Source organism: Chelmon rostratus, chromosome 19, assembly GCF_017976325.1.
Source record: "Chelmon rostratus isolate fCheRos1 chromosome 19, fCheRos1.pri, whole genome shotgun sequence".
NCBI classification, from domain to species: domain Eukaryota; kingdom Metazoa; phylum Chordata; class Actinopteri; order Chaetodontiformes; family Chaetodontidae; genus Chelmon; species Chelmon rostratus.
The window spans coordinates 23,577,464-23,597,447 of NC_055676.1; the positions used below are offsets into that span (position 1 = coordinate 23,577,464).

General features: G+C 47.8%; 1 protein-coding gene across 1 annotated transcript in view; it reads right to left on the reverse strand.

Moving 5' to 3' along the window:
* The window catches only part of gfra2b (GDNF family receptor alpha 2b), a 92,427-nt gene that overhangs the window by 48,028 nt on the left and 24,415 nt on the right, over window positions 1–19,984 (reverse strand). The window contains exons 3-4 of the mRNA XM_041960724.1: window positions 8,403–8,480; window positions 4,255–4,260 (exon numbers count right to left, since the gene is read on the reverse strand). Of these exons, the coding sequence (XP_041816658.1) occupies window positions 4,255–4,260; window positions 8,403–8,480 (84 nt within the window). The remainder of the gene's footprint in view (window positions 1–4,254; window positions 4,261–8,402; window positions 8,481–19,984) is intronic.

The window sequence follows — 19,984 nt, forward strand, 5'->3', positions numbered from 1 at the left end:
TCCTGTCTGTCCTTTAACACGTGCTTGTTTTCCTCTCTGGAGCAGTTTCACCACCAGCCACAATTTATTTAAAGTTCACATTTGTTGGATGTTTGCTGTTAGATATGAATAAAGTTCCAATTAAAACTCAAAATGAGTTGAATTCCACCTGTGGAGCTTTATTGGATATTTATTGCCTCCTCTTCCTTTGCATGAACACACATCTTATGACTCTGAATAAGCACAAGAAAAACAAGAAAATATGCGACTAATTTCTCCTTTAAAGCTTTTGCTTTTGTGTTTGTGATCATTTATCCATTTATGACATTTTAATTAGAATTGCTGCATGCCATTCCAATTTCACAGTTTCATTTCATGTCCATTCAGTGCACAAACTTTCATCAGTCAGAATCACGCTGACCAGCATATTACAGACAGTGAACTAACCACAGATGCTCAGCTGTCCTGTTGCTATTACAGACAGTGAACTAACCACAGACGCTCAGCTGTCCCGTTGTTATTACAGACAGTAAACTAACCACAGATGCTCAGCTGTACTGTTGTTATTACAGACAGTGAACTAACCACAGACGCTCAGCTGTCCTGTTGTTATTACAGACAGTGAACTAACCACAGACAGACGTGTGAAACCATCCAGACAACATTCAAATCTTCACTCTTCCTCGTTGTGAAACGCTTCACACATCAGCTCACTGAAACCTCGCTGCTCACAGACTGGATCCAAACGGTCTTCAAACAGACTCGATTCCTTTTTCACAGCGGTGTTTTCATTAGTGCCGCCCTCGCTGTTTAACCCTCGCAACCTGAGGCACCTCCTCTCATCTCCCCCCCACCCCCCTTAATGCATCGCCTGGCTCGCACTACCTCACCGCAGATAGTAGAAGAAGAAGCAGCAGCGTTTGAAAGGGAACAGATAAATATAGAGAGAAAGAGAGCGAGTATCCGGGGCAGGAGTGCAGGCCAATTAGAGAGTTGCCCTGGGTTGTCCTGTTATCTTCCTCACACACAACCTCAACAGGATCCACACACAAAGCCCTGCCCTGGGGTGTGCGCACACACACACACACACACACACACACACACCACTCACTCACATGATGTTTTATTAAAACACTGTGTGCTCCGTTCTCCATCACACACACACACACACAGATACTGTATACACACCGCTGAGACATGATCTAACAAGGTCAAAAGCAGAACTGGAGGGAGGAAGTGGGCGGGGGGGGGGGGAGGAAAAGAGGCCGGGTTGTGACGGAGAGAGAGCAAATGAAAAGAATGAGGAAAGACGTGAAGAAGAAGCGAAGGCAGCGAAGGCCTCCAGACGTTCTCTCCACTTAGCAACACGCTGGAAACTGGAGCAGCGGTCCAGCAGGACTCGTCCAGACCAACACGAACCGGCTTTCTGTGAGCTCCTGCTCTCACAACGTGGACCGACACAGATTCTCCACCTCAGGGTGTGTTTGTCGATAACCCTGCACACCTCAAACCATCCTGCCTTTACAAGAGGGCACTTTAGCATGCGTTTTGGCATCCAAGAGGGCACTTTAGCACGTGTTTTGGCTCCCAGGGGGCACTTTAATGCGCGTTTTGGCTCCCAGGGGGCACTTTAGCACGCGTTTTGGCTCCCAAGGGGCACTTTAGCATGCGTTTTGGCGTCCTAGAGGGCACATTAGCACGGATTTTGGCGTCCAAGAGGGCACTTTAGCATGCGTTTTGGCGTCCAAGAGGGCACTTTAATGCGCATTTTGGTGTCCAAGAGGGCACTTTAGCACGCATTTTGGTGTCCAAGAGGGCACTTTAGCACGCGTTTGGGCTCCCAGGTAGCACTTTAGCACACGTTTTTCAATAATTGCCCCCCCTCTGTGCACGCCACTGGGTCCTGCTGATCTGGCAACCCATCCTCTAACTGCTGCACTGACAGTCAGAGCAATGACGAATGCACCGCTGATCAGTACAGCACGATCAGGTATTAAAGCGCCTTCACCTGATAAAAATATCATCATCGTAGACGTGAGCTGTAGTTTGTCAAACAGCTTCATCACTGGGCAGAAATGCCCCCACAGCCAGTTTAAAGTGTCACAAACAGCTGCAAGCAAACATTTATTATCTGTGACATCAGTAACGTGCAGGATTAATATTTAATGAAAGCAACACTGCACCAAGTTAAATCACCTAAAATCAAAAAAACAAATGCTGTCAAACGCATCAACATTCAGATTTATTCTGAAAACCTCGTTTATGGTTTTTAATGAGACGGACTCCTGAGAAGACTCCATTCAGGATGCATCATGTAGCATCAGGCTAATCCTAATCCAAATACTAATCCAAATCCTAATCCAACAGTTAATCCTAATCTAGCCCATTAAAATCAAAACCGTACGGCTTTACACGTATTTTGCATTAAGTTTGTATTGTTGTGTTCGGTCTGACAGTAAATATGGAAACGCGTCATCGTCGAGGACGTTTCAGCTTTGGAAACCCGGAGTCATGAAAGATGTTTAAAGGTGGAGACTCCCAGCACCTCTTTGTCTTCTCTCACACTGCATTGGTACGGGCGTCCCGTCTCCACAGAGAGCCAGAAGCTGCTGCCGGGAACGTTCAGGATTGACGTACCGTTTTAACTCGCGTTAATCCCGAAGAGCCCGAAGTCTGCTCTCACACATTAGCATGATTGAAAGTAATGTTTTAATTTCATTGTGACTTTGAAGAAGAGCGCAGCAGAAAATGCACTGCTGTACGTCGGTCTGTCTTCACCGGAACACCGTCTGCACGCATCATCATCGGAGGACGACCCGCATCAGCTTATTGCTGGGCGGTGACCTCTAGAAAGGAACTGAAGCGTCAGTCGAAGTGCTGCTGAAAGCAAATGTAAGTAAAGAACGCTGTAACAGACGGCAGCGGTTGAACAAAGCTGATGTAGGAACTGCTGAAGGAAGTTGAAGTGGCAGCTAAAGTGAAAGTGTTTTTTACTGTCGGCACTGAATGAAGCTGAAGTGGCCTGAGTCCTCGAGGTGCATAAAGTGCCACTTCAGTCTAAGTAATGGATGGAAGTGATGTGTCAGTTGAAGTGTCAGTAATCAATGAAAGCAGTGGAAGAATTACAGATGAAAGGAAGCGTCGTTTGACGTGCAGGCACTGAAAGGAAATGAATTGTCAGGTGGGGAGTAAGAGATGAAAGCGACTGAAATGTCGGGTGGGGAGAAAGTTGAGCAGCGTGACATGAAAGCAGTCTGAACGTCATGTGAAGAGCAGCAGATGAAAGCAGTGGAAGTGTCACTTTAAGTGGTGAAAGTACGCTAATTGAAACTTACTGAGGTTATTTTCAGGACATTAAATAGACTCATGCTGATGTGGCCCCCCCTCGTGGCTCAGTTTTTGAAAAACGCGTGCTAAAGTGCCCTCTTGGACTCCAAAATGCGTGCTAAAGTGCCCTCTTGGGAGCCAAACACATGCTAAAATGCCCCCTGGGAGCCAAAACACATGCTAAAATGCCCCCTGGGAGCCAAAACGCGCGCTAAAGTGCCCTCTTGGGCGCCAAAACGCGCTCTCAAGTGCCCTCTTGGACGCCAAAACGCGCTCTAAAGTGCCCCCTGGGAGCCAAAACGCGTGCTAAAGTGCCCTCTTCAGTGGCGAGGACACACTATATGTGCCCTTTTTTTTCTTTCCGCCCCTGCCCTTCAAAAAGTCTGTGCACGCCACTGCAAAGATAACTGCCAGACCGGCTGGATCATCAGATAGTGAGACTCTAAGGTGTTTAGGGTACTATAACTTCAGTTTTGTCCAAATTTTCGGGGCAGAAACTGTCAGTCGTCCAGGTCTTTATGTCCTCAGACACACGTGAAGTTTAGTTAACTGACTGGTTTCACCTGCTTCTTTGATAAATAACTGTACATCATCTGGTGTTTATATTTAGTGTCGGAGCTGAAGTTGCTCCAACAATAAGAACGTCGGCCTCACGTATGTTCAGCTGCAGGATGTTTTGTGACCAGAATTCAGTGGAGCAGAAAAATCAACGTGTTTTTTGAACATGCAGAGATCATATTTTAATGTAAAAACACAGCCGTGTATCATCTGCACACATTAAAATCTGTTCCATGGGCCTTAAGTCCAAACAGCAGAGGACCCAGGACGGAGCCGTGCGGGATGCCAAGATTATACCTGATAGCAGCAGATGAATGTTCTGCCGGGCAGATGAGCACCTTCATCTTCTCTGTGAGTGACAGTTGGCCTGTTTGTGTTGTATTTATCGACCTAATGCTGTTTTCAGGCCGCTTTCTTGTCCAGATCCCTCTTCTAAAACATAGTTAAAGAAGTGAAAAAGGAAACTTTTTTGTTTTTCAGATTAATTTGCAGTGACCTCACGGCATCCTCGGTTTCTTTGAATCACATGAGGATGATTTGCTCGTCCGTTCACCTGCGTGACATCATGTCTCGACGCTCTTCCTCGCTCCACTTGCCAGTCTTGCTTTTTTTGCCTCCGGTGTTTTTTGATGCCAGCTCACACTCGTGTTTTTGCTGTCTGACGCAGACGACCTCGTGGCATTCACCTTTCCGGATCTCCTGCCGTAAGCTGGCCAGCTCTCTTTGCCTCGCCTGTTTGTCCTCAACCCGCCCGGCTCAACACTTCTGGATCTGACTATTTTTAAACTCCACGCACAGTTTTTAGGTCCTGTATTGCCTCGGCTGTGACCGAACGTCTGTATTCCTACGCGTAGCCGTGCCATGTCACGTCTAACACTGCGGTTCGTCTTTTGTTCCGATGATTCAACCAGAAGAGTTTCACGTCCACCAGAGACATAACTGTGACAATGTAACAAAGAACGGGAGAAGGCTGCTCGCTAGTAAACCTGGACGTACAGGAAGAAATGCATTAAATGCATTAGTGAGAAATGTGTTTTGTTCACGCGGCACCTTTAAAGCTGCACTAACTGACGTTTCCAGCAGAAACGGGCAGTGAACACCATGCTGTCAGTCCAGTACTCTCTCTCTTTCAGCTCTGGTTTTGGTCTCCTCCAGCTCCTGAGGGAAAAATCTTTAGCTCTTTAGCTGCTAAATGCTGCGCTATGTTCAGCGGCTGGTCTCTGACTGAGTCTGTCTGCAGAACACAGACGTCGTGTCCGACCGATGAAAGTGTCGATAAAGCTGCTGAAGCTGAAGGTCGTCGCTAATAGAGACGCCAACATACTCTGATTTCATACATCGTTATCGCAGAAACATTGATTGTAGCTGCTTTAACTATTCAACACGAGTTAAATCTCATAATTCAGCTTCTATATGATGCTAATTATTATTTGCTAACACACGTTTTGCACTCCCCGATAAGTTAGATATTCTGCCTGCTGCTGCTTTCAAGTCTGTGCAGTTCATTACTTTTGGAACTCCCTGTGTCACACACACACACACACACTCCATATTCACAAACACTCTGTCACGCCTCGACTTCCCCTCCAATCAATTTGTGACACTCTTGTCTGAAACATACTTTAATGTTCCAGCGCTCTTTCTTCTGCCACTGCTATTTAACACACTTCTGTATTATCCTCTTATCTCTCTCTCCCTCCTCTCTCCCTCCCCCTTGCTCCCTCTTTATCTTCTTTGAGCATTCGGGGGGGGGCTCTCCGGCTGCGGATCTTCACATCGTGCTCTCGGATTGCAGCAGACAGGTGATTTGAGAGACGGCGACACGCTGCAAAACGGCTTTAACAAACAGACTGGCTGCTGGAAGCCGCGTGCGCGATGACACGCACACTTCCTGTTCCGCCGCACGAGTCCTGCACATGTGTCAGAATACGTGTGGAGATCGATGTCATGTTCTCCAGCGATGTTATAGGTCAGACATTGGAAATAATTGAAATGTTGCACACTACCTGCACTGCTGCATGCTCTGCTGGTGTGTGTGTGTGTGTGTGCGTGCGTGTGTGTGTGTGTGTGTGTGTGTGTATGTGAATGATAGGGGGGGAGAGTGAGGGAAGGAAAGTGCTTTTGAAGTTGCATTGGTTGCAGCTCTCCTGCTTTGACCATGTTTGTACTTGTGTTAATCTGAGAGAGCAGAACCCAATTTACAGAGCTGCGAGTCTATTTCACAGCTGTTTGACCACACACACACACACACACACACACACACACACACACACACACAGAAAGTGTAAATGACGATGTATTGCTCGGGGCTTCTGACATTTAAACACTCCTCAGAATCGTGTGTGTAGCGGACACACATTCAGAGAACGAGCGTGTGCCGTGCGGCGGGTGGTTCGGCCAATCACGGCCCCGCTGATGGAGTGATGGGGGCCGAGGACGAGGCGTTTGAGGCGACACATCGTTTCAGAATTTGCATGTTTCGCCTCCCCTGAAGCCCTCGTTCATATCGAAGGAACATTTCTGCTCGTGTGTTTCGTGCATGTTTAAAAAAAAGTGGCCGTAACTGAGGTCGTAATCTGAGGACGTGTGGTTTAAAACACTTCGTGTGTTCGCTGTGCGAAGGTTTTCTCCTCCAGCAACCGCACGTTTTTAGGATTCACAACTTTAGGGCAGGTGACCGGCTGCTCTGGTCGCTCACTTTAATCCCGTCCTCACTGTGAAATTTGACTTCTGTGTGAAAATGAAGGAGCGCTAAATGTTGCTGCTAATCTGAAAGTTGCTAACATGCTAACAACAACATATAAAACAGAAACAGTTAAAGTGTCACATCAGTTTTTAGCTTATATTTGTCTCCATTAACAGTCTGCTGAATCAGTGGCGTGCACAGAGGGGGGCGACCGCCCCCCCTCGTGGCCCAATTATTGAAAAACGCATGCTAAAGTGCCCTCTTGGGCACCAAAGCGCGTGCTAAAGTGCCCCCTGGGAGCCAAAACGCGTGCTGAAGTGCCCTCTTGGACACCAAAACATGTGCTAAAGTGCCCCCTGGGAGCCAAAACGCGCATTAAAGTGCCCTCTTGGATGCCAAAATGTGCATTAAAGTGCCCTATTGGACGCCAAAACACATGCTAAAGTGCCCTCTTGGACAACAAAATGCGTGCTAAAGTGCCCCCTGGGAGCCAAAACGCGCATTAAAGTGCCCTCTTGGATGCCAAAACGCGTGCTAAAGTGCCCTCTTGGACACCAAAACGTGTGCTAAAGTGCCCCCTGGGAGCCAAAACGCGTGCTTGAGTGCCCCCTGGGAGCCAAAACGCGTGCTAAAGTGCCCTCTTGGACACCAAAACGTGTGCTAAAGTGCCCCTGGGAGCCAAAACGCGTGCTAAAGTGCCCCCTGGGAGCCAAAACGCGCATTAAAGTGCCCTCTTGGACGCCAAAACGTGTGCTAAAGTGCCCCCTGGGAGCCAAAACGCGTGCTAAAGTGCCCCCTGGGAGCCAAAACGCGCATTAAAGTGCCCCCTGGGAGCCAAAACGCATGCTAAAGTGCCCTCTTGGACGCCAAAACGCGTGCTAAAGTGCCCTCTTGGACGCCAAAACGCGTGCTAAAGTGCCCTCTTGGACGCCAAAACGCGTGCTAAAGTGCCCTCTTGGACGCCAAAACGCGTGATCAAGTGAAGTCTTTTTCCCCCCTGTCCTTCAAAAAGTCTGTGCACGCCACTGTGCTGAATTAGCTCTGAGCAGCAAACAGACTTAAGACGGACTTCCTGTCAGTCAAATCACAACAACGACGAATCCTACATTTCCCATAATGCACATCTGCAGCATCTGTTCAGGAGGACCACCCTGCCTCCTACATGACGCAGTAACCCCACGACATCACGAAGACAGAAACCGTGACGCGCACACACGTTCACTTCCTGATTGGGTCACGTCAGGTCCTTCCCTGATTCGCCACGCCCCTATCATGTGACTATTCTGGAAGAAAGGGAGCGACATCAGCCTGTATTGATCTACGACCCTCGACCGCCAGTTGATTGGCAGATTGATCCCACGTGGACAACAAATGGCAGGCTTTGCCGGGCGCGTCGTCCGTGCTCGCCGCAGCTGTGCAGTGAAATTCTGCATTTAATCGCGCTGCATGTGCAGGAGCACACACCTGTGTAGGTGAGCGGTCATGTGATGTATGTTTCCAGGTGTGATCGTTTCTGCTCTCCGGTGCTAAAATGAACGAGCAATGTGGCACATGAGAATTTTGGAAGGATTTCATGAAAGGACCCCTCAGTGTGAGTCTCACACACACACACTCACTCACTCACACACACACACACACACACACACACACACTTGTTATTACAAAGACATGCATTCATTCGCAGGCTGAGCGAGCCGCTCACTTTATCAGCAGGGGAGTCGTGCAGATTTGTATTCTTCTTGGTAATCACCCCCCCCCCCCAGCTGATCCCAGCGACATCACTGCTGCTGCGGCCTCGATAAGTGTGTGTCGGCCTGTTCAGTCTGCTCGAAAACACACACGACGGCGTTACCTGAGATGATGGAGGCGTGCCGGAACTCCTCTGAGAAGCTGATCGGCTCGTACGGAGACGTCTCGTAAAACTCCTCCCCTGAAAAACAGCAGAGAGCGGAGAGGTGTTCAGCTGGTGAACACACACGCACACGCACACACACACACACACACCTGAACACTGCCTCCACCTGGAAACTGCTTTAAAAGTCAAACCCTCCAGCATCATTCAGTTTAATTCCACGTCTGAAACACATCAGGGACTGTACACAAATATTACAGTGGGCGAGGGGGGGGGGGGTGTAACCCCCCCTCAAGACAACATTTATTGTGACAAACACCTACTCAGGAAGTAAGGAGCAGCGAGGGGTGCAGGGGGAGAGGCGTGAAGCCTGAGGTGAGAGCGACAGATGGATGGCGGCGTACAAACAGGAAGTTCGCTGAATTCGTGATTCCGCTGAGAAACCATCGAGACGACGCTCGTTATTGATCCAGTCCCAGTGATCCACTGAGGGCTACATTCACGAGCTCGCTGCTAACAGGAGCTGCTAACAGCTAATTCACCAGACTGCTAATGGAGACAGTTTGACTGAATGTAAATACACACACACACACACACACACACGTCGTTTACAGATCTTTGTCTGTGTGCAGGGCAGCATGAACAGATATGACCAAAGAGAGTCTCATATTCTCTTATACCATGGTCTGGGTGAATACTCGATTCTGATTGGCTGCAGGGTGTCCGTTAAAAGAAGTTCCGCTCAAATAGCCTGATTGTTCTAAATTATTGCGCTGGCTCAAACGCTAGTTGGTAACCGTGGCAACAGAAGCTCAGAACATATGTTAACATACGTTATTTATCACGACGGCAAGACAGGAGACAAAACATGATTTTATAGTTTCATTGAACCTATTTGGTGAATTTGATCATTTTGAAGACTGGGACGCAGCAGAAGAGAATATAAGAAGGAGGTGACACCGGAGGAACTGAACAATTTAGAGGATGAAAAGGACGAAGAAAACCACGAAATGGGCAGTTAAAACATCGAGAGACTTCCTAGCTCAGAAAAACATGGACATCAACTTTGAGAGCGACTCTGCCACTGCTCTCAATGACATTGGACTTTGATTCTCTGAAACAAATTTTCGCATCATCCTCTGGACAAACACGAGCGGTAAGAGGTGCACTTGTCCTCTGAAATGATACTTTGTAACGTAGCATAACGTTAATCAATCACCTCACTTCCCTCCACTGATCAGGCCTCATATAAGAGCTGCGGCCGACTGAGCTGCAGGTTCTGTGGCCAGAGCTGGTTACCTTGGCAACGAGAGATATTAAATAGTCCGCTCAGCCGCTTCTTGTGAAAAACTTTTAACGGTAAAAAACAACATTAAGCTATTCATTCAATTCAATTGATGATTTTTTTTCGTAAGTGACCATGGTATAAGCGGGATAATGCCCTTCGAGGCGTCCATTATCAGAAATGAATGGACGACGCGGAGGCGTGAACCGTCTGAAGGGCATTATCCCTTACATATTACATCCTGACAGACATGAAACTTCACATAAACTCAGTAGAAAAGCAAACATACATTCACATGATCGATGTTCAGACCAGGTGTGATGTGAAGCAGCACTCCAAGATAAATACGTCCAGCTAGACGTCTAAAAGCTTCCTGCTAAAGGTGAGTTTGAAGCCGGAGCAAAAGATGAGATCAAATGTTTAAATATTCATACTTTGCCATATTTGACCCAGAAAAGAAATTTGTTGTTTTAACACAAAATGATGTGCCATCAGGGACCAGAGAGATGATCTGATGTGACAGCGTGTTGTGACAGCTGCAGACAGGTGTATGAAAAGAGAGAAAAGGTGTCACCGCGTGACAGTTTTGATCATGTCGACGCCGTGATTTCAAAAAGATTTCCGGTGCGATCGTTCGACAAATTCACCAACACTGAGCCAAGACCTGCGTGAGACCTGGCTGTCACCGCTTCTCGTGTTTTAAAAGGCTGAAACTTTGTGTTCGACTGCCAGGAAACACTGTGTGCTCTCTGCTGCGATGCATCAAGGACAACAAACAGAAGCCGCTGAGAGCTGCGACTGTAAATCACAGAGAAACGCAGCTGAAAGCCAGAAGAGTGAAAGAGTCACGAGAATTACACGAGTTCAATTTGGCTGATTCTGAGACACCGCGCATCACTTCATACCAACAGCTTTCTGTCGTATTAAACTCGGCCTGAGCTGTGCCTTTCTTCTATTTCTGTACAGGTGTGTTGTGATGGCGACAGCTCGCTGAAGTGTTTCAGGTGATTCACTTCAGTCCGATCTGTTCTGATCGTCCAACAGTAAAATGATAGAGAGGAAACAATCTGTGAACATGAGCCGCAGTCAGAATTAGCTGAGCAGCGTTTAGATGAGGCACAAACAGACGGAGACTCGAGGGGATATAAAAGACGTATAAACAGGAAGTAAAGAGGAATCAGAGGGATTAAATGCATTTAATAAAAGGGATGAAAGCGACAGCGCGGTGACAGATTAATGAAGGAATGCTCCGAAGTTTTAAAAGGTAAACACAAACGTTTTCAGCTTCAATTTAAAGGAAGTGGATGTTGAAGACTTGCAGTTTTCTGGTCCAGGATCAGATCTCAGTCCCTCAGAACCGAGTGGACACATGAAGACGTGCACATGAAACAAATACTCTTCTCGTTATCCTGTTAAAGACGTAGAGGCGGTACAAGAATATCAGAACAAAATGAGCCAGATGTGCAGATGCCAGATGTGCAGATGCCTGATGTACAGATGCCAGATGTGCAGGGCCAGATGTACAGATGCCAGATATGCAGATGCCAGATATGCAGATGCCAGATGTGCAGGGCCCGGCTTTAGTCCTGCACACTGCGTTCTGCAGCAGTGCACTCAGAGTCCGTCAGTCGGTGTCATGCTTTCGGCGCTCGCTGTCGTTGTGCAGTGAGGAGACAGACTTGACACAGAAATGGCTGAATGTCTCTTCAGGACAGACGTCAGGGAGCGAATCATCGCTTCACTCTGAGCGTCGGCCGCAGCGACGCGAACAACGAACGAGAGCAGAGTCATCGCTCGGCCCACAAAGTCAAAAAACAACAAAGAATTTTTTGATGTTTCGTTCTTTCATCGAGTTATTTCACGTCATTTTATGGATCTGAATGTTGCGTTCAGGGTCTCAGGTTCAGGCACTTGTGGTGTTGTTGGATGTGGCACAAGTCTTCAGACGTTACTGAAATCCATCCAGAGGCAGAAAACTGTGTGTGTGTGGGTCGCCTCTGACATATTATGGGATGTTGACATCATCAAGTCCGGCTTGTCTTCCTGTGATAGGAGCTGATTGGCTGTTCACCTCACCGCTGAACTTCATTAGGACAGAAGTGTGATGATTACTCCTGCACTTGTTGTTTGAAAGGTTTCCTGTGGAGTGTGTGTGTGTGTGTGTGTGTGTGTGTGTCTGGGGGCTTCACATGTGCACATATCTTGAGTTCTTCACTATATCAGCCTGATTCTTGCATCCTTCCTCCCCCCAGCCTGTTCATTCATTCTAACTGCAGTTTTTTCAGACCCTGCAATCACCTGTTCCAGCCGTCACCTGACTGCCCCGCCCACCTGCTCACCTGTTCCCACTTCCCTCACTACCCCTGCAGTATTTAGAGTGGCCCAGCTCCACCTGTTCACTGTCTTACATCTGGTCCACATGCAGCTTTTTCTATCCCTCCACACACAAACGCAGCTTTAGCTCAGTGAAAACGGAGCTTTTGGAAAGAAAAGAAAGATTCAGGTTGACGAGTGGACAGAAAAACGGCTTTTCTGGCTTCTGACCACAGAGTTTGCCTCATTACCTCTGTTGTTTACATGGGGACATTTTGTGCGATGGAGGACGAGGCCAAAACACAGCAGGTGCTAACGTTGCTAACAGGACTTTTACACATTCACACATACATGCACAGTTACTCGTACCGGCGTCAGAATGCAGCACAGAGGGTTCTGCCACAGAACCCAACAATCCAAGAACGTTTCTATACGCTTCAAACTTGCTGACCTGGTAGCAGAGAGATAATGTGTCCTCCATCAAACGTGACGGATGACAGGACCTGCGAACCTAAGAGTGTTTGACGATAAGATGCAAAGTGAACCCAGTCCCCCAAGAATAACTTTACACCGTAATCACTTTTCTCAGTTAAACAGAGTCACTTTATTCAGCTTTCTGTTGATAAGATAAGATAAGGTAAGACTTTAAGCTCACAATGGAGAATTTCACTCTTACAGGGGGGGGGGCTGCAAACAGCCAATGATGCAAATAAGAACAATAAATTACAACTATGCAAACAACAACAAGAATTTAAAAAATAAATAAAAAATACGGTATCATAAGGTGTATCATGAAATAAGGTGCAGTGGGTGAGACAGCCTCCTCTCACCCGCCCCCTCAACAGAGTCCAGTGGGCAGCCCAGGACACAGCTGGCTCTCCTGACCAGTGTAACCACATTAAAATTAATCTTTATTTTTATGTTGAAACTTTACCAAATCCTGATAAATATTGAATAACTTTTGTTTTTAGCACATTTATGATGCTTTTTGTTACCTGTTCATACCTGTACTGTCACTTTAAGAAGTCAAACTTTTTTGATGTCAACACAGCGCCACCCTCAGTCCGTACTCTGCTCACTGAGAGAGGTGTGTATTATTTTCCTGGTCATGACTGAACATTTATTTTGCTCTGCAGTTATCATAAACGTGGTAGTAAGCACTTCTAAATGTTAGTCTTAAGACTGCGAACATGCAGCAGCTGCGTCGTTTGAATATAAACTTCGTAAATGCACTTCTTAAAGTTTAATTGTAGACACGTGCTTCCAAGTGCTGAAGGGTTTCCCTGTGTTTTTATCTGCTAACAGGGGAGCGATGACCCGTGTGTGACCAAGAGACTGCAATAGTTAGATATATAGATAGAGTAAATGTACTTTGGGTGGGTACCACTGACACAAGCAGCGTCGCACCACCTTCATCCAGCACTGTGCACTGCAGCTCATCACCAGTGGGGTGCATGGGGGGGCAGGATGGGCGGCTGCCCCCCCTCGTGGCCCAGTTTTTGAAAAACGTGCGCTAAAGTGCCCTCTTTGGAGCCAAAACACGTGCTAAAGTGCCCTCTTGGACTCCAAAAGACGCACTAAAGTGCCCCCTGGGAGCCAAAACGCGTGCTAAAGTGCCCCCTGGGAGCCAAAACACGCGCTAAAGTGCCCCCTGGGAGCCAAACGCGCTCTAAAGTGCCCTCTTGGACTCCAAAACGCATGCTAAAGTGCCCTCTTTGGAGCCAAAACACGTGCTAAAGTGCCCTCTTGGACTCCAAAAGACGCACTAAAGTGCCCCCTGGGAGCCAAAACGCGTGCTAAAGTGCCCCCTGGGAGCCAAAACACGCACTAAAGTGCCCCCTGGGAGCCAAACGCGCTCTAAAGTGCCCCCTGGGAGCCAAAACGTGTGTTAAAGTGCCCTCTTGAACGCCAAACGCGTGCTACAGTGCCCCCTGGGTGCCAAAACGCGCTCTAAAGTGCCCCCTGGGAGCCAAAACGCGCGCTAAAGTGCCCTCTTCAGTGGCGAGGACACGCTATATGTGTCCTTTTTTTCCTTTTCGCCCCTGCCCTTCAAAAAGTCTGTGCACGTCACTGCTCATCATAGTGTGCTCGTCCATAACAACAGTTTGTTCCTGACTTGTATAATAATCTAAGATCGATGGTGCACTTACTGGCTTTCATAGCTTTCAGCCTCACCTCATGGTCTTCAGTGAGATGTGTGTAAAGCTCTCTACAGCAGGATGTGTGTTAGAAACCGTTTCTACGTGGTTCTATGTGGCCTTCCGATGCTGGAAGGTGCTTGTTGTTGTTTATTCTGACAAAAACCCACTTTTCTAATTGCGTTCACGACTCTGCAGAGCGACTCCAGAAACACTGACGCTCGAGCTTAGCATCGCCTCAGCAGCAGCTGATCAAAGAGCCTGCTCTCTTTTTGCGTTTAGCAGCAACTGGACGGAGGATTACGGTAGATTGCTCCCAACAGCCGACGCTCCCTTTATCCTCCAGGTAAACACTCAGCAGAGAGGAGCTAAGTCCCGGTGCATTCAGAGGCAGCTTGACATTTTCATCGGCGTCTCCGGGAACACTCCGTGCTCTGCCAGCATCTCCAAACTAACGACTTCTGTTCGCTCGGTGTTTCCTTTGTAGTCTTTGTACCACACGATCGCCTGCCAGCAAACTCAGCTGCTCATTTATTGCAGTCCTGTTTCAGCACGGCTCGATTTTTTTTTCTGAAATCGTTTGCCACCCCTGAGCATTTGTCTGGCATTTAGCGGCGACATGCCCCCCCGCTGCTCGACTGGCGCCGCTCCCGCCTGTAGTTACAGAGCCGAGAGCGTCGTATCCTGCGGAGCTGCGGCGCATTTACCCTCACGGAGTGAAATAATACTTCACGAGAGACGAACAAGGCCGCGGCGACAAATAAACAGATCAGCGCGAGGAGACGCACACGCGAGCGAGCGACCTGTCGTCGCGTGCTGCAGCAGACGTTCAGGCGTCCGTAGAGGAAGGATTTAAAGTGGCAACCTCTCTGAATAAATGCTGCATACGAGTGCAGGCTGCTTGTGTCTATTTTGGGAGTCGGGCTAATGTCCATAGATCGGTGCTGAGGGGAGATGAAAGGAATACTCCAAAAAAAAAAAAGAGTGCTTCTGTGTGTGCGGAGTTACCGGCAGCAGCCGCACTGCATGACTCTGCACTTCACCATCTACAGCCAGAGGTGCAGGTGTGGAGGTGGGGGAGGGGGATGGAGGTGAAGGAAGTCTGACCTGGCAGGTCTGGAATCAGGCTACGCTAAGCTAAGCTAACCCCCCTGCTTTCAATAGACAGGTTTGACTTTCATGCAGGAGACCAGAGCTCAGAGCTGCAGACACAGCCCGCTAACGTCAAACTGAAATTAAACGAAGCGGCATTTATTGATCTTTGGCGTTTCTTGTGTATTAATTTAGTGCAATTAACAAGAATATAAAACATTTGAATAGACTCCAGCTCTCTGATGGGTGAGATTTGTTGTGGCTTGTATCTTCTGGTGCATTTATTGTGAAGGTCCATTTCCTGTTTTCGTTGTGTTGTGCGGCTAACCTTACTTCCTGTCTCCAGAGGCACCCTCCCCCCGCTGCGTCGAGGAGCGATTGGGCACACCTGGATCCACTTCCTTAATCAAGACGCCTATTTCTAGCTTGCTGAGACGCTCCTCGACGCCGGAGTTTACTCGTGGTGCCAGTCGGCTCAAATTCCACCTCGTGGTAACTTATTCATCGTGTGTTTGTAAACTTTCATGTGGAGTAATTTTGCGTCTCCTCTCTTTTTGTTTCAGTGCCTCCCGCGCCCGCACAGCCCACCACTCTCTGGACCCCTTTTTGACCAACAGGATTAAACTGACTTTGAGGAGAGCACAGGAAACAAACGCAGCGCCGACACCTCATCTGACTCATTTCCATTTCCTGCTCCGCCACGCGGTTAATGATAGCACGCTCGCTGTTCCGCCTGAAGGTTAATTATCTGACGTGTTCTTCAATGACGAGCCAACCATGAGAGAGTGTGTGTGTGTGTGTGTGTGTGATCACAACAAATTAAAATGTGAAGGACGTCATTAATAAAACTAGTCCTCGGATCATAATGCTAGCACCGCGCTGTAGTAGCTAGCAGCTGCAGGACGCAGAAGTCAAAGTCCAGCTCGACCTGTCGGCCACGTCCGTGCAGCTTCGTGCCGCCGGGCTGGAAACGCTGCAGGGAAAAACGCGTCCTCCTTCCTCCAACACCTCCGGCAGAACGAATCAGGACGGTATGAATGTGTTTGTGCCGAGAGCAGATGTTTCCAATCACCTCGAGCGTGTTTGGAATCATGTCGATTGTGTCACAATCAGCTGTTTTCAGATTCACACTCGTTTAATTGCTGTTACAGCACCTATCCTGCGCCGCCGCCGGGCCGCGCCGCGCCGCGCTAAGCCGCGCTGCGTGCATACGGTCGGCCCGCCTGCATGTGGGAAAGTGTGTGTAACAAGCTGAATTTGAGGGATCACAAAGTGCTTACTTGCACTCCTCCCCGGTGCTCCTCTCAGCTTTCACTCCCTTTTAATTATTCCTGACGGAGGACAGAAGGAGCGCGTCGACCCCCCCTGGAACACTGCGGCGTCTCCGACACACGTCTTCTTCTGCTTTAAATATCCTGTAGTAACAGTGCAGGAACTCTACCACCTGTTCACTTCTCTCTGATCCTGTGTGTGTGTGTGTGTGCGTGCGCGTGTGTGCGTGTGTGTGTGTGTGTGTGTGCGTGCGTGCGTGTGTGTGTGCGTGTGTGTGTGCGTGCGTGTGTGTGTGTGCATGCGTGTGTGTGCGCGCACACTTCAGGGTGTTGAGTGACGGAGGGAAAAATGATTTGTTTTCTTTATCCTTAATGAGTACACACACGCAAAGAAGAAACTGGGAATAATTTCAGCCCTAATCACTGTAATTAGTGTGTGTGTGTGTGTGTGTGTGTGCGTGTGTGTGTGTGTGTGTGTGTGTGTGAGGACTCGTTACATAAACGTGCTTCTCATCCACACAGATGTCGTCATGAAGTTCAGAAACTCATCATCGTCTCCACTTTTTTCACGTCCTGGAGGCAGATTGAGGAGCTGAAGGTGGTTTTAGTTTCATTTGTTGTCTCTCTGACTTCCTGTGGTTTGAATAAAAAATAAAAAAGGTTTAAAGTTTTAGGTTTCCTGGTGAAACTTCAGGAGTTCAGTCTTAAAAAACGTCCATCAGCTCAGATTCAACATTCTCAGGTCGACTTACAACAACTGCAGCTTTCAGAAGTTCATATTAAAACATCTGGAGCTGATCAGACTCTGTCCAATCAGGTTCCACTCTGTCGGTCACATGGTCCGACCAGCTGGTTCGGTGTTTGCTGTGTTTTAACACAACAAGAAGCCAACAGGTTCAGAGTGCTAACACAGGAAGAGGAAGAGGAAGACGAAGAAGAAGACGAAGAAGAAGAAGACGAACAAGAAGCCAACAGGTTCAAACATTCAGAAAGCACTGAGCGCAGAGTGCTAACACAGGAAGAGGAAGAGGAAGACGAAGAAGAAGAAGATGATGAAGATGAAGAAGACGAAGAAGAAGAAGACGAAGAAGACGAAGAAGACGAAGAAGACGAAGATAAAGACGAAGAAGACAAAGACGACCACTAACCAGCGAACATTTAAAGTCTGCTGTGAGTGTCTGAGTGAAACAAACACTGATTACAGGATCATCATCATCTTCATCATCATCTACTGACACACCGACACGCCATGTGTGATCATCTTCTAAACCATGTGTGAGTCATGTGGAGCTAATTGAAACACGCGCACACACACACACACACACACACACACACACACACACAGTATTCGCAGTAGTCAGCAGAATCCAAAATGAACCGATAAACAGGAATGTGTGTGTGTGTGTGTGTGTGTGTGTTTGTGTGTGTGCAGCACAGCAGCATTAGCAGCGGTCTCATTAAGCGCTCATTTTTTAAACGACCCTGCCTCTCACATTTAAAGGTCCACTAAACATTATCATTATTCAAACTTCCTGTTTGTGAACAGCCTCCAGGTTGTCATGACTCCACCCCCCCCCCCACCCCCATGTACAGCTGTGGGCAGCACTCGACCAGGTTAGCAGACAGCCAGGTGTGATGGAGCGACATGAACCATAAGAGAGCAGCATCCGTAACTACATCAGCTCGTCATCATTTAGAAAAACTGGAAATAAAAGTGGACCCCAGCAGCTCCCCTGTGGGACGCCGCAGCATATTAACACTGACCGTGTTCTGCCAGAGAGGGCGCTCTTCACGTGGAGGCTGAGGAGCCGTTTGATGAAGAAAATAATGCGACGTTGTGTTATTTTCTTATTGCAGCACAGAGAGGGACTGTTGAAACTGCTTTCATCCGCCCTCTGCAGCCGAGGCCCGAGAGTCAGCACGTGTCTGCGTTCAGCCAGACGGGCGCCAAGGGGGAGGCGGCAAAGTGTGAACACACACACACACACTCACACTGACACAAACAAAGACACACACTCACACTGTCACACACTCATCTAATTGTGGCCATACTCGTATTTAAATGTGTGTGACATCACAGACGGCGTGATGACAGCTCACAGCGGTGGCCTCGCTCCCTCTCTGTGCTGTAATAACAAACAGAACGTCAGTCTGAGGGACATAAAGTCTGACTGCTCGTCGATCGTCGTCTTTAAAATAAAGTATATATGAAACACATACAGTAAGATAAGATAAGATAAGATAAGAGAAAACTTTATTGATCCCCAGTTACAGGCAGCAGCAGTAGGAGATAAGATGAGATAAGATATAACTTTCTATATTTATATATAACTTTATTGATCCCAGGGAAATTAAGATGTTACAGACGGCAATAATAGCTAGAATAAAAAAAGGAGACACAGAAAAAGAAGAAATGGACAATAATCAACTATATATATATATATATATATATATGTACATTATACTGGTTTCACTTCCAGAGGAGATCATAATCTGTGATGATCCAGAACAAACCTCCAGAAATCCACTGAGAAACCAGAGAACTCTGCAGAACCTCCCTGAGAACCTTCCTGTTTGTAACTTTTCTTCAGTGTCACAGAGATCCAGTGATGATGGTCTGGACATCCACGAACTCACTGCTAACAGGAGCAGCTAAGAGGAGCTGCTAAGAGGAGCAGCTAACAGGAGCCACTAACAGGAGCAGCTACCAGGAGCTGCTAACAGGACCCACTAACAGGAGCAGCTAACAGGAGCTGCTAACAGGGGCAGCTAGCAGGAGCCGCTAACAGGAACAGCTAGCAGGAGCAGCTAACAGGAGCAGCTAACAGGAGCAGCTAACAGAAGCAGCTAGCAGGAGCAGCTAAGAGGAGCTGCTAACAGGAGCAGCTAACAGGAGCAGCTAAGAGGAGCTGCTAACAGGAGCAGCTAGCAGGAGCAGCTAACACGAGTTGCTAACAGGAGCAGCTAAGAGGAGCTGCTAACAGGAGCCCCTAACAGGAGCCGCTAACAGGAGCCGCTAACAGGAGCAGCTAACAGGAGCTGCTAATAGGAGCCGCTAACAGGAGCAGCTAACATGAGCTGCTAAAAGGAGCAGCTAACAGGAACAGCTAACACGAGTTGCTAACAGGAGCTGCTAACAGGAGCAGCTAACAGAAGCAGCTAGCAGATTGACTCCATGTAAACGACTACAGGCTCCAGTTATTATACTTATACATTATACTTCCTGTTTACATCTACCAAAGCCCAAACAGAAGCAGACAAAGACCAATAAGAGGAGAGGAGCTACAACATCCGCTCACCTGAACCTTCCAGATGTCTCGATCAATATCTGTGGACATTACTGAAGCTCAAAGGTCCAATCAACACGACTCTTCTGTTCCCGCAGCTCTGACTCTCTATCCAACTGTATCCTGTGCAAATACAAATATTCACTCTGAGATGCAAATCTATGGACACATAGACAAAAAATGATTGAAAGATATA